This window comes from Phodopus roborovskii, unplaced genomic scaffold (genome assembly GCF_943737965.1).
Source record: "Phodopus roborovskii unplaced genomic scaffold, PHOROB, whole genome shotgun sequence".
In the NCBI taxonomy this organism is placed as follows: Eukaryota; Metazoa; Chordata; class Mammalia; order Rodentia; family Cricetidae; genus Phodopus; species Phodopus roborovskii.
The window spans coordinates 4043059-4057168 of NW_026126442.1; the positions used below are offsets into that span (position 1 = coordinate 4043059).

At 50.6% G+C, this 14110-nt stretch overlaps 1 protein-coding gene across 1 annotated transcript in view; it reads right to left on the reverse strand.

Moving 5' to 3' along the window:
- Positions 1-11129, reverse strand: part of Anks6 (ankyrin repeat and sterile alpha motif domain containing 6) — a 39255-nt gene extending 28126 nt beyond the window's left edge. The window contains exons 1-6 of the mRNA XM_051187616.1: positions 10741-11129; positions 4262-4332; positions 3879-4164; positions 3633-3733; positions 2457-2661; positions 534-640 (exon numbers count right to left, since the gene is read on the reverse strand). Coding sequence (XP_051043573.1) covers positions 534-640; positions 2457-2661; positions 3633-3733; positions 3879-4164; positions 4262-4332; positions 10741-11072 — 1102 coding nt within the window. The 5' untranslated portion in view covers positions 11073-11129. The remainder of the gene's footprint in view (positions 1-533; positions 641-2456; positions 2662-3632; positions 3734-3878; positions 4165-4261; positions 4333-10740) is intronic.
- Positions 11130-14110: the final 2981 nt, after the last annotated feature.

A 14110-nucleotide genomic window follows, 5' to 3' on the forward strand; every position in this document is an offset into this window, starting at 1 on the left:
GGCTGGCTCTGAATTCCTCTGTTTCTAGAATGAACCTCCGGGATAATGGAGATAATAATGTGCCAGAGACTCAACTCCTATTTGGAATCCCCAGCCCTTAGAGAGGACCAGCAGGGGAATGGAGGGGAGCAGCAGGGCCATTGGCAAATATGGTGGACACACCAGAGCAGGAGCTTGGCCTGCAGCCCCCTCACATGGAGCAGAATGGGGTTGGCTTGTCTAGTCAAAGGCCCTTTATGTTTCCTGCAAAGTCATTTAGCATTTCTGGCTATGACCACAGAATGGGTCTAGATCCTTAATAGCCTGCAAAGCCACATGCCCTTGTATGCCCCTCTCCCCGCAGCAACTACATGGTAGCTGTTGCTGGAAGGAGGCTAATAGAGAATGTCCCAAGAGCATGGGGTATGCCCTTGACACCTGAGACTGGTTTTTCTACAGATCAGCATAGACTTCATACGGTTATGGGAGGAACTTCATATGGTTATGGGTGAGGAAGGTCACGGAGGCTGAGTACTGTCTGTAGGCTTACTCACCAGGATCGTTCAGGAGCATCACTAGGTCAAAGGCTGTGTACCCATTTTTGGCCCGAAGAGCAACATCAGCCCCTTGATTTAGCAGATACTTGACAATTTCTTTATTTCTGGGGAGCAAAGAGGCAGGCAGTTAGATTCCCTATTCTCATGTGAATATTGATAACCCTACAGCCCATATGCAAAGGACTGGTCACAGGAAGATGCTGTGAATGGATCATTAGAGGCAGGGCCATATAGAGCCTTATAGGGATCATTGTGTATATGTCCCAAAAGGGGGTTATGAACCTCTGGCTTTGTCCCCTGGATTGAGCATTTGTTTGGACACTTGCTCCCTACCTGTAGTGGTTTGAATATAATTGGCCTCCATAAGCTCATATGGAGTGGCACTACTAGGAGGTATGGTTTTGTTGGGATGAGTGTGGCCTTGCTGGAGGAAGTGTGTCACTGTGGGGATGGGCATTAAGGTCTCATATATGCTCAAGCCATGTCAAGTGTCTCAGACTACTTCCTGTTGTCTGTGGATCAAAATGCAGAATTCTCAGCTCCTTCTCCGGCACCATGTCTGCCTGTACCACCACAATGTTCCACCATGATGGTAATGGACTGAACCTCTGAACTGTAAGCCACCCCATTAAATGTTTCCCTTTATAAGAGTTGCCATGGTCAGGCCAGATGGTGATGACTCACGCCTTTAATACTAGCACTTGGGAGGCAGAGGCAGGCTCTGTGAGTTCAAAGCCAACTTGTTTTACAGAGTGAGTTCCAGGACAGTCAGGGCTACACAGAGAAACCCTGTCTCAAAAAACAAAAACAAAAAAACAATAAATAAATAAGTTGAGTTGGTGTCTCTTCACAGCAATAGAAAGCCTAACTAAGACACTGTCCATGCCATGGATACTTTCACCAGAGGTTGGAAGCCTTGGGTCTGCTCCAACTTGAATAGAAACCTCTAGAATCATGAGGCAAAGTGAATCTTCTTCATAAATTAACTGCCTTGGGCATTTTGTTAAGAGCGACACAAAATTGGCTAATCCATCAAGCGACAGGAAAAGTGTGACTATGTTCCCAGACAACAAGCCTGGCAACATTAACCAGGCACACAGCCTTTTGATGTTTAAGCAGGGCATGGGCAATCTATTATTGTCCTCGAGGCCCATCAGGTCCTATCACCTAGCAGCTCAGAAGCAAATGTGCTTTGTATCAGTCCTCATGCTCCTTCTTTAATGGCAATAAAAACCAGGGTCTCTGCCCCAAAGTGCTCAGCCACCACACCTACCCTCTGTAGCCAAGACCTGCAGAGACCTTCCAGAAGCTTCTGCAGAGTCAGAGATTTTAGGCTTATCGGATAACATAGCCAGTGCAGGAGTGTAAATGTGATGTGGCCAGTTGAACCAGGCAAGAGGAAAGGCCCTAAGGGGAACAGGACATTTAGCAGCTATATGATGTTCCCAAAGAGGCCTGCAGGAGGGTGACAGCCCACCTGGCCAGGATAATTACATTATTTTAATGGAGATCAAGATGACTATAAGTGTCTAAGGTCATGGAAAGCCCAGGCATGTGTGACCGCTGTTCACATCACAGAGGGGATGCTTAATGGAGGTGTCTGAACCACCATGTGAAAACTCCAAATGAGCCAACACACTGTTCACCTGAAAACAAACAAGAGAAATGTATCTTTCTGTCTAAGATGTGCCTGCTGCACGGGTTTCCACAGCCAGCAGGAAATTCCACTGCAGGCTAGCTAGCGAGTGCCCTGGACAGAGGCAGGAGGCTGACTGAAACGAGCCCCTACTCCTTCCATCTTTTCTGCAGGCCTCAGTGTCCTCACAGGTTGTAACTCAGGTCAGAAAACCCCATTTCCCCCAGCCAGAGCACCTGGAGGAACTTGTGGAGGGACTTGTAGAGGAAGTGGGAGACACAGACCCATGGTAGGTGGCCTGCATAAGGGCTGTCCAGCCATGCACGCTGTCTTGCTTGTCCATGTCTGCATGCTTCTCCACCAGCAGCTGTACCAGGGGCAACTGTCCTGTGACAGCTGCCAGCATCAGTGGGGTCGCCCCGTCCCCGTTGACCAGATTCACGTGGTTGGGGTCTTCATCAGCAATCTCCTTGACCAGCTGGAAGTTTCCTACAAACAGCAGGAGCCCAGGTGACCCATGGCATCACACGCTCATGTATACAGTTGTCTCCTATGATGAACATCTGCTTACTCTACCTCTGCTGTAGTCATTGGGGGAGCACTAAGGCAGGTCACAGAGAGCCCCACTCAGATCCCTCTGTCTACTGCAGATGGAAACCAGCACATGAGCAAACAAAAGTACTTCCTCTGTCTCAGGGAATAGGGAGAGTGAGGAGGGGTCACAGACCTGCAGAGGAAAAATACAGTTCTAGGTGGTGAGGGCAGATCCAGGAGGGCTGCCTGAAGGTGGTGTCTGGGGTTTAGGATATGGACCAGTGCGTAAAAGTGCTTGCCATGCAAGCATAAGGAATTGAGTTCAAATCTCTGGCTCACACAAAAGGCAGACAGTAGAGGTATCTGTAATCTCATTGTTCCTGTAGGAAGGCAGGAAACAGGAGAGCCCCAGCAGGTTGCAGGCTGACTGGTCTGGCATATAACACAGAATAGTAAGAAAAACCCTCTCATGATGGAAAGAAGGAGGATGGGATTTGAGCAACCCCAGGAGCTGACCTCTGGTCTCTACCTGATGCCATGGCATGCATGTGATATATTCTCTCACACACATGGAAACTCTGGGATAAAGGGCCCTTCTGTCATAACAAAACTGAGGCCATAGAGAGAGAAGCCAGTACAGCTCAGCATCTAGCTGTGGGACAGTAGGAACATGGGAGTGTATTCCAGAATCTGTGTGTAGAATGCTTTAATAAATACAGGCCCCAGGACCCACACTTCCCTGGGGAGAGTGAATTATAATTTCACAAGATTAAAAACTATTGAGGGGGGAAAAAGAAACAAAGCAAAGGCCTCAAACTGCATTTCTTTAAGCAGATTCCTTGTACCCATGGATAGGTGCAGGGGTCGGGCCTGAGGGCATGGCCTCAGACTCTTCAACATCTGAAGCTGCTTTCTGAGGCACTTACCCATCTTCAGTGCATGGAAAATATCAGGTCGACTCTTCTCCTCATCTGGGCAAACAGAGATTTCAGAGTTAGCTGAGGAAAAGTGTAATAAGTTCGTAAAGCTGCCGCAGTGACAGGACAAACTGGCTTTCTAAAGGGCATGCCTTAGGAGCCATGGGGCTTCTCGGGGCGGCCACCTGGGTGTGGTGAAGCTGCTGCTAGAGGCAGGTGCCATTGTGGATCATCACAACCCCTCTGGCGAGTCACCAGCAATGGGAGGTAGCAGGGATGAACTGCTGGGCATCACGGCCCTGATGGCTGCCGTTCAGCATGGGCATGAGGCTGTGGTACGCCTGCTGGTGGAATGGGGTGCCGACCCCAACCACACAGCCCGGACCGTGGGCTGGAGTCCGCTGATGCTGGCGGCCCTCCTTGGGAAGCTCAGTGTGGCGCAGCAGCTGGTTGAAAAGGGAGCCAACCCCGACCACCTCAGCGTGCTGGAGAAGACGGCCTTCGAAGTTGCCCTTGACCGCAAGCACAGGGACCTGGCTGACTACCTGGACCCACTGACCACTGTCAGGCCAAAAACAGGTAAGGCCAGAACACCCCCATCCCTGCTGCAGCCTCATAGAGGAGTGTTCAGGTGGCACCTAGCCGATTCTGGGCATTGACATCAGCACCATGATCCAAAAGGAGGTGTGCCACGCTGGCATGCCCACACCTGCCAGAAAGATGGGAGGGAATTAGTGACACTTAACAGAAAACACTGGCAAGTGGACAGCCCCAGTAACCTCACCACTGTCAACTACTGCAGGCACAGGGGCTGCTTAGAAAGAACCACCTGGGTCTGGTGTCAGGTACCAGGCTGGCCCTGTGCAACCATCCTCATCGACGATAGAAGCCCTGGCTAGGCTGGAATCTGGGTCTCTTTTCCAGGTGACACTGAGGAAGAATGTATTTCTCTGTGTCTTCGTTTCCTGATCTGTAAAATGGGGCTATAGTCATACCTCCATGAAGGACTGCTTGTGGTTTTCTGTGCATATATGGAGAGAGAGAGAGAGAGAGAGAGAGAGACAGAGAGAGAGAGGGAGGGAGAGATTGCGAGAGAACGCTCCTGGATGTGCTTAGCCAGAGGAAGAGGCACTCAGCATTAGCTATGATAGTGGCTGTGTCTTTCCCATTTCACAACCTACTGGTGTCACCTGCCTTGCTAAGGACCATTCTGGGATAAAATATCCAGCCCTGGCCAGCATGGTGACACACACCTTTAATTCCAGCAGAGGCAGGAGGATCTCTGAGTTTGAAGCTAACCTGCTTACATAGTAAGACCCCCAATGCCCAAAATTGAAAGAAAGAAATCCAGTCCTGTGGCTAGGGCACATACACGCAGGCAAAACACCATATACATAAGATCAAGGTGGGCTTTATATGAATACACCGGAGATTGATCTATACATCTGAGTTCTCTGTGCACTGCTTTATGGCCTGCTAAACTGTCTCTGCCAGGCTCTAATGCACTCACCTCATGGGCAAAGCCCTTGTTGTGATTCATTGCTGCCCTTCCCAGCCTCCACCAAGCCCAGCACTTGCCTGCCAGTTGTGACAGCCTTGCTGGGCTCCGTGGAGGCTTACTGGGCAAAGGGACTCTGGCACCTCCGTGGAAGCTTACTGCCACCTGCTGGCAGGAATGTGCACTGTGGGTGGCTGTGAACCTGGTTAAGCCAGATCAAAGAGGCTGCAGCTCCAGCTGCATTCAGGACCCAGAGAAGACAGATAGGCACCCACCAACTCCCTGACTCCAGGGGGAGGACAGACGCCGCTTCTCAGTGGGCAGGCATATGTTCTAAGGTGTGCCTGGCTAGCAGGAAAGAATGACAAACTCAGGGGAAGTGGGTATTAGAAGGCCAGACTGTGCCATCGGACTCAGAGGCAGGTTCTGAATGGGTTGCTCAGCCCTCCTCTCTGGAAGTGGATGCTGTGTTTCAGGCCAGGGCTGAACTCTGGTCTGAGGCCCCAGCTAAATACAAAATACCTTCTGGGCTGTGAACCTTGACACAACAGGCTGCCTCCTGCAGCATGCAAATGAGGACTTGGTATGGGGGCAGAGGGGTAAGTCTGAGGAATTACACCCACATGTGGAAATTGCAAACTTTGTAAACTCTGTCCTCCTCTGTCCTGCCCCCCTGTCTCTCACCTAAGGGTCCCTCCCAAATGCCCAGAGCCAGGAGGCCTGCCTGCCTTGCTAATACTTCCCAGTCCTTTGCCCCCCCCCCCCCTGCACTCTCAGCACAAGTCTGACTCGGGCCCTGCCAAGCAAAGTGCTCAGCCTCCGTCCTGCTCGGCACCCCTGGTCTGCCCCACCCTCCCCCACCTCACCTGCTCTGAGCAGTTTCCTGGGCTCCCTCTCAAGGACCCACCCAAGGTTGCTACCCAAGCTTCCTTCCCTCTGCCTACACCTGAGCCCTCCTTCAAAATCCATGTCTCCCCAACCTGACTGTGGCTAAGGACAGGGCTAGGCAACTTCCCTGGCCCTAACACAGAGTTCAAAACATTCTGTCCAACGCACAAATAAATGAAAGCATTGAAAGGATAACAAGGAAGGGAGGTGTGTGGGACAGAAAGCGGCCAGGGGCTGCTGCACTGGCCTCCACTGCAGGAGAGTTCCAAGCTCCCACAGGTTTGGGGAACACAAAATAAACTCTAGTGTAAACCCTCACCGAAGATTACAAGATACTTTTAGATTCTTATCTGAAAACTGAGAGACAAACACAGCCTCCCATTTCACAGATAAGGAGGATTAAGATTAGAGCAGAGAGCAATTAATCTCAATTTGAAAGTGACAGGACCCAAACCAGCCCCAAGAATTTCAAATCACAGCTCCTCCAGTATGCCCAGTTCCTACAGAGGAAGCAAAGGGCTGGATTTGAGCAGAAACACTGAATTTGAGGATGTTTTCTGAACTCTCAGGTCGCCCTAGAGAGCATTCAATTAGGCTGAAAATACAAAATGATCCAACGGAGCCTGAGATAATTTTGCGGATGTTCAGTTTCTAATAGGTAATTACTGGATATGAGGCTGCTGGGGGCTTCTGAGCAGGTGCTGAGATTGCCAATTAATTTCAGCAATTAACACCTGTGCTTTAAGCGCTGGCACATGATCTTGCCACTCAGAGCACCTGGCAGCCACCCACGTGCACTGGGTAAAGACAGAAGCGGATGGAAGGTAAACAGGCCAGTGTGTGACTAGAAAACCACACTCTGCTGTCCTTGGCTCAGGATCACCACCGGCACTCACAGGGGGTTGTCACCTGCTGGATTCACAGCTCTTGGGCCATCAGTCTAAGTGTAAATCTTACTCTATCACTCAACTAGCTATGTGGCCAGGGGCAAGTTACTTAACTTCTCTGCAGTTCAATTCCCTATCTGTAAAATGGGGACAATACTCCATACTTCCTAAGGTTTGGGGTGGACTGAAGGAGCGAATCCATTTAAAGCAGCAATCACAGTGCCAGACACAAAATAGGTGTTCAAGAAGGGTTAGCTGGACCTGATGATGCAGGCCTAACTGATTCAAGGAGGTCAGGCTTGCCTGGACTGCAAGGAAAGTTCAAGGACAGCCTGGGCCAGTCAGTGAGACTTTGCTTTAAAAGTGGGCTAAGGTTGTAATCAGTGGTATCATGCTTGTCTGCCAGGTGCAAAAAAGCTCCTAAACTCAAGCCCCACTACTGTGAAGGGGAAAGGGACAATCTACTATTTTGCAAATAGGAACTATTGCTTGTACTCAACTCTAAGAAATCAGTGTCTCCAAGTCCTGGCTCAAGGCCTCTATGGCTTGCCTCAGAGATGGATGTTGGGACACACAAGATGACAAACCCAAATCCACTTAGGCAGACATAGTGATTGACTGTCTGGAACACTGTCCTAGGATTCTGAGAGGAGCACAAGAATGGGCTGTCCAAGCACAGCCCCGCCCCCCCACCTGAGACACCAACTCACAGACCCTCCAGAAGTCTCCCTACATTAGTCCCTGACCCTGAGCCTCCCCTCAAACGAGGCAGCAGACAGCTCAGTGTATCTGGACTCCAATGCAATAGAGTCACCAGTGAGGGACAGCACCAGGCCCTGGTGAACAGGAGATTGTGAATTCTAATCCTCTTCTTCCAGGGGTGCCCTCTACCTCGGTCTTGCAAAACAGTAAGGCGTGTATGTATCATAGTAACACTCTCAGTAAAGCATCTGTTGGGGCCAGAGACATGGCTCAGTGGTTATAAGTGCTGGCTGCTCTTGCAGGGAACCCAGGTTCAATTCCCAGCATCCACATGCCTGCTGACAACTGCCAGTAAATCTAGTTCTAAGAACTCTCATGCCCTCCTCTGGCTTTTGAGAGTACCAGGCCTGCACATGCCACACAGACAGACACACATAAAATAGTAATTAAAAAACAGCACCTGTAGCAAACTGAGGCTCGAAAAGGCAGCCCAAAGCCTCTCAGTTAGGAAATGTCAAAGTTGGAGTACTTCCACAAACCCCAGTCCTTTCCACAATACCAACTGAAGGGCTGGCTCTAACAGGCCAGGCACGACAATCATGGCGCCAACAAGTCTTACACTCCTCCCTTCCCTCTGACTTATTATACCGTTTGATCACATCCCTAAAGCTAGCCACCAAGGGCCATTCCTTTATTTGGCCATTTTCTTATGCCTGACCAAAAGAGCAAGGTCCAGCGATCCAAATCCATTATTTGGCTTCACCAACTAACAGGTCCAATCAGAACTTACCAACTCACCCTGGCATAGACGTCCTCCCTTTCTCCTTAAAAACCACTCCTGCAGAGACACCTTTGACTGATCCAGAAACAGCACCTCCCACCCCTCCAACCCCTAACCTCCACTTGTCCCCTCTAGGGTAATCAAATCTCTTTTTTGCCCACATTAAGGGTCTGAAATTAATCAGATGATGTAGACCGTCCTGCAGAAGTTGGTTAGCAGCAAAAAACAGGTGACCAGCGGTTGGTGACATTGGCATAAACCAGTGCAGCAATCCATTGCAAGCAAAGTGCTCAGCAAGTTCCCCGGGACATGCAAGGCCTCTGCTGGGTGGGGCTCAGAAATAAGGTGCATGCCCAGGGCTCTCAAATGTACAAAGTGACTCCCAGCCTCTTTCTCATGCCCCTTCCTGCCCTCCACCCATCTCCCCAGATTTCAGGCCTCCCAGTAAGTCACAACCTTTAGAGAGGTAACCCTAGGGTCCCCATCAGGAAAGACATCCCGGCGAACCTTTGGTATAGCCAGGGTTAGGTACACACAGGGAGGGAGCTGGTTGCAAGTGGACAGGCTTTCCTGGTGTGGTGGGGTGAAATGATGTGGCCACAGCATGGAAGAGTTCCTGGAAGAAGCTAAGCTTGAGAGTGGAGGGGATTTGCTGAGGACAGAAGAGGAAAACCCCACACTGAGGGTTCTGCAGAGGGACTCCCTGCCCACACACATCCTGACTAGCTGGATGCTGGAGGCCCATTTTTGCCTTCAAAATCTCAGACTCTCTCTCACCCATGAGGTGGAGAAGATGCTCTTGATACAGAGTAAATAAATGCTCATTGTTAGCTTTTTAAAAAGTACAAAGTGATGCAGAGAAGGACTGGATGAAATCTTGGCCTGAGCTTAAGAGACCAGAAGGAAAGGATAGAACAGTCTGGCTGGCCCAGAGTGTCATCCTAAGACTAGGGGAGCCACTGTGGACAGGCACAACCAAGCAGCCATTCCAGACAGACCTGGAAGCTCTTCAAGGAGGCACAGGGCATGCTTGGAGGAAGGGAATATGGTGGGAGACCTCTACAGAGGAGTCTATGAACAAGGGTAAGGGTATTGAGAGAAGGGTGTGGATCCCAGGGCTATCTCAAACCAACAGGGGTGGGTGAACACTAGACAGATGAAGGCTCACCTGGAGAAAGAAGGGGAAAGGAAGCTAGAAGATTTTTAAGATCACCTCCGTGGCCCTGGTATTCCCCTCTGGCGTCACCTGCTAAGTGCCCAAAAGTCAAGCTCACTCTCAAGACTGTCCCTCTGGGGCTAGAGAGAGATGGCTCAGTAGTTAAGAGTACCTGCTGTTCTCAAAAAAGACCACAGGGTTGGTTCCCTCTGCCTGCATGGTACATTGTCGCTGTCTGTACCTCAAGTTCAAGGGGGATCCACTGCCCTCGTCTGGCTTCCTCAGGCACCAAGCACCCATATGGTGCACATACACACAGGCACACAAACACTCATATACATAAATCTTTTTGTTGTTTAAAGATCATCTCTTGTACTTTGCAGCTCAGTACATTTGTAACCCACAGCCAGAAATCTAGAGATGGATTTTGCTGTCTCCCCCCTCTCCTGACCCCTTCACAGGGCCAAAGTCACAAGCATCTGGTCAGTCACACTTCAATCTGGTCCAGGTCAGTATCTCTCTTATCTGGGCTGCAGCTTTTCAAGCAGCCTTCCTGACTCTAGCCTATCTCTCCGCCCATTCTCACATGTGGTGAATGAGCCTATCCAAAACAAAACTCTGATCCAGTCACTCTGCCATGTTCCACACTCTCAACATCCTTCTCTGCCCCAATATCTGGTGCCTGCTTGCTTCTCTCCAATGGTGGGCTTGTCTCCCATTACTTCCAGCCCCTTCTGGGTCCCAGCATCCTCCCAGGTGTCTGACCACTTACCATCATTACATGTTTGCACTGTGTTCTTCCCCAACACCCCACACTCCCCACCCCCGTCATGGTTAATTCTTACACATTCTCGGTACTACTAAAAACTTTTACTAAAACATGTCCCCGTTTTCCCAACGGGGTTAGCTACTACAGTCAGACCTTCTTGATCAAGACTGCTACTTTATCTACTACCCCACTCATCCCTGGTGGGGACTTAGCTGGATCCCATTTATCTATCCCCCAAAGCTAGGGTTCTTAGGAGACCCTTGATGGAAAAGCGGAATGAATGAACGCCTAGAAAGAGGCACTCAGCAGCCAAAGTTTCTAACATCCTAATCTTGTGTTTCTGAAACAGCATACAGACGACCAAAAAGCAACTCTCCAAATCTGCCTTTCGCACTTTCACGAGTCCCGGACTCTCTCCCTCCCGGTTCCCGCTCACCTGGCTGCCTGCATGAGCGCGCTCCAGCCATAGTGGTTACGGCTGTTGACCGAGGCTCCGCGGCGCAGCAGAAACCGCACGAGTGGCTCGTGGCCACCGGCCGCCGCCAGCTGCAGCGCCGAGTTGCCCGCCTCATCCGAGCAGTCCACCGGTACCGGCGCTTCGGCCTCCGCCGCCCGGGCCGCCTCGGGCCCTGCCTGCTCCCCTCCCGCCTCGGGTCCCACAGCCGGCTCTGCGCCGGGCTCCAGCAGGCGCCGCGCGGTGTCGGTGTCGCCCTGCTCGCAGGCGCGGAGCAGCAGCTGCAGGCCCGGGGCCAGGGCGCCCTCACCCATCGCCGGCGCCCGCTCAGCGCCGCCGCCCGCTCCCACCCGCGTCCGCGCGCGCCCGCCGCCGTCCGCAGGCCCGCCCCCTGGGGCGCGCGCCGCCAGGGCCGCGCCTGCTGGGTACGCGCGCGCAGGGCCCGCCCCCGGGCTTGGAATGTGCGCCTGTGACTGTTTGGTCACTTCTCAGGCTTCCTGCCCTGTGCCTGTCCGACCTCTGGGCCTAGAGGACCTCGGAATCATCCCTGAACCGCAACCCGCGGCTCCACCGATCCCAGATCACCGTGCACTTCACTAGAACTTCCTAAATGGTGGGCGACTGAATGGGGACTGGGGTTCTCTCCTGCCCTGCTCCCAACGCCTGTCCCTTGTCTTTGACATGAGGCTCACACAGCAGCAGTGACTTTCATGTTACAGATGGAGATTTTTCGAGCCACACCCCAGGCCCACTGAGTCAGAAATTCAGTGTGGGGCCAGCAACTGTTATTTAACAAGCCCTCTGGTATGAACACAAAAGTTAGGATTCACGGATTGATCTGTAGGGCAGTCCTGGCAGCCACCCTGGGGGTCCGGTAATAATTCCAATCCCCAGGAGAGCAGCTCTGGAGGCCATATATTGTATAGTCTGCACACATCTGAAGATGCTGCTGTGGGTAGGATTCGGGCCGTCTGACATCAAGTTCAGCTCCCTTTCCATGCTCAACAAGTATTTATTGGATGCTTGCTAGTGCCAGGCACAGCTCCACATGATGAAAACATTTGAAAGGCAAGATAGCATCTCTGCCTTCCAGGAGCTGACCCGCCCATTCCGGCTGTAAAGATAGGATGTGGAAATAACTTGAGTGCTGAATGGTAGTGAGTGCTGTTGGCACCGTGACCTGAACGTGAATCCAAACAAACCAGGGTAGAAGGTGCAGTATCGTTTTCCAATAGAGCCAGCAAGGGAAACACTGAAAATGTAACATATGCAAAACCCTGAAAGAAGAAAGTAAGTAAGCTGTGGTGACATTTGGGAAGACAGCCAGTCAAGCAGAGGGTCAGAAGAGGGTTCTAAGGTGCAGGCCTGCCCACAAGCAATTCACACTGACCTTGTCATTACATCATGGACACTTCCATATGAAGAGACAGCTGTTTTCCATAGATGGTTAGCAGTGATGCTAAAGCCCAGGAAGAAGCCAGGCATACAGTCAGACAGAACTGTGGCACACCAATTCCCACCAATGTATGATGGTAACACAAAACCGTTAGGGCTGGGTAAGCATGAGTCACTGGTGCAGGTCACAGAGTGGGGGCAGAGCATCAGAGCTGGAAGAAAAGGCGCTTTTTAGGTAAAGGATGAGGATCAGAAAATGACTTGAGGGTTTCCAGTGCCCTGCTACAGACTGTGGAGTTTGTTCTGTGAGCGGGGAACCTTGAGAAGTGTTTGAGAAAGTGAGTGGAGGGGTAGAGCTAACCACTCATGTACAAATGAACATCTTGACTCATTCACATTCAACCCAGTTACCACTGGGATGGGCGTGGGAGACAACCACCTTCGGAATTTCCAAGGAAGCCATTATTTCCCTGAAGATCTGAATAACTGCACTTCTGCCTTATTTTCTCTCTTGTCTTTCCTGTGTTTTCACTAACTATTGTTTCATTATGAAAGCAATGCAAAAGTAAAAGATAAGACTAAGCTCAGGGGTATGTGCCTATTATCCCAGAACTTGGATGACCGGGAAGGGAGATATGAGTACAAGGCCAGCCTGAGTTGCTTAGTGAGATCTTGTCTCCAAAAGCAAAAAACTGGGCCAAGAAACCACTCTGTTGGTAAAGTGCCTGCCTTGTAAGCACAAGGACCTGAGTTCCGATCCTCAGCACCCATGTTAGAGCTGGGAGTGGTGGCATGTGAGTGTGTGTGTGTGAGTGTGTGAGGGAGAGACAGAGAGAAGCTGTCTCAATAAATAAGGTAGAAAAAGAGATCAGGGTAGACAACTGAAGTTGACCTGTGGTTTCCATGGACACACATACAGATACCAATAAGTGCACATGCCAAACAAACACACAGAACTTTAAAATTAAAAGGTAATAGTAATAAGTAAACCATAATCAACTCCAACAGTACATAAAAGTGAAAAGCAGAAAGTAAAATGCCCTTTCCCGCTCTCCTTGATTTTCCAGGGCTATTCCTCACCAGTCACCAGTATGCACATTCATTTTATCATTCCAAAAAGATTTCATGTTGTATTGTTTTACATTACTGTGATCAACATACCTGAGAGAGATGACTCCACAGTGAGAAAGAGGTGTGGGGGATCATGGTTTCAGAGGGTCACAGTCCCTCACAGTGTGGAAGGTGTGGCTGAGCGGCACCATCCATCAAAGCAGGAGTGTGTGCTGGTGCTGTCCAATCACGGTGGACCGAGAAACAGTGTGGGTGGAGTCAGGGGTTAGCCAGTCACCTTCAAAAGCTTGCTCCCTTGGTCAAGTGCTAGCTGCTCCAACTGCAAGGACCTGAATTTGGATTCCCAGCACCCACAGAAAAAGCTGGGTGTGGCAGTGCACTCTTGGAATCCCAGGACTAGACCACAGAGAATGTGAGCAGAGAAGCTGGCTCGACAGACGGTTGATTGGTTGAGTGCCTGCTTCAGTGAGAAGGCCTGTCTCAGAAACGACGTGGAAGGGCTGCTGAGATGCTCAGGAACTAGCTATACCTGATGCCAAGTCTGATCGGTGATTCTGAGTTCAGTCTCTGGAGCCCACATAGTAGAAAGAGAGAACCAACTACTAGAAGTGTCCTCTGGCCTCCAAAGTTGTACTGTGGCCACACACACACACACACACACACACACACACACACATACCAAATAAATATGTCAGGCACGGTGGTCCTTGCCTTTAATCCCAGTGCTAGGGAGGCAAAGACAGGCAAATCTCTATGAGTTTAAGGCCACCATGGTCTGTAATTTGAGCTCAGACCAATCAAGGCAGCATGGTGAGACCCTATCTCAAAAACAACAACAAAATAATAATAGTAAATATATAGTTTAAAATAAACAGAGAGTCATGGA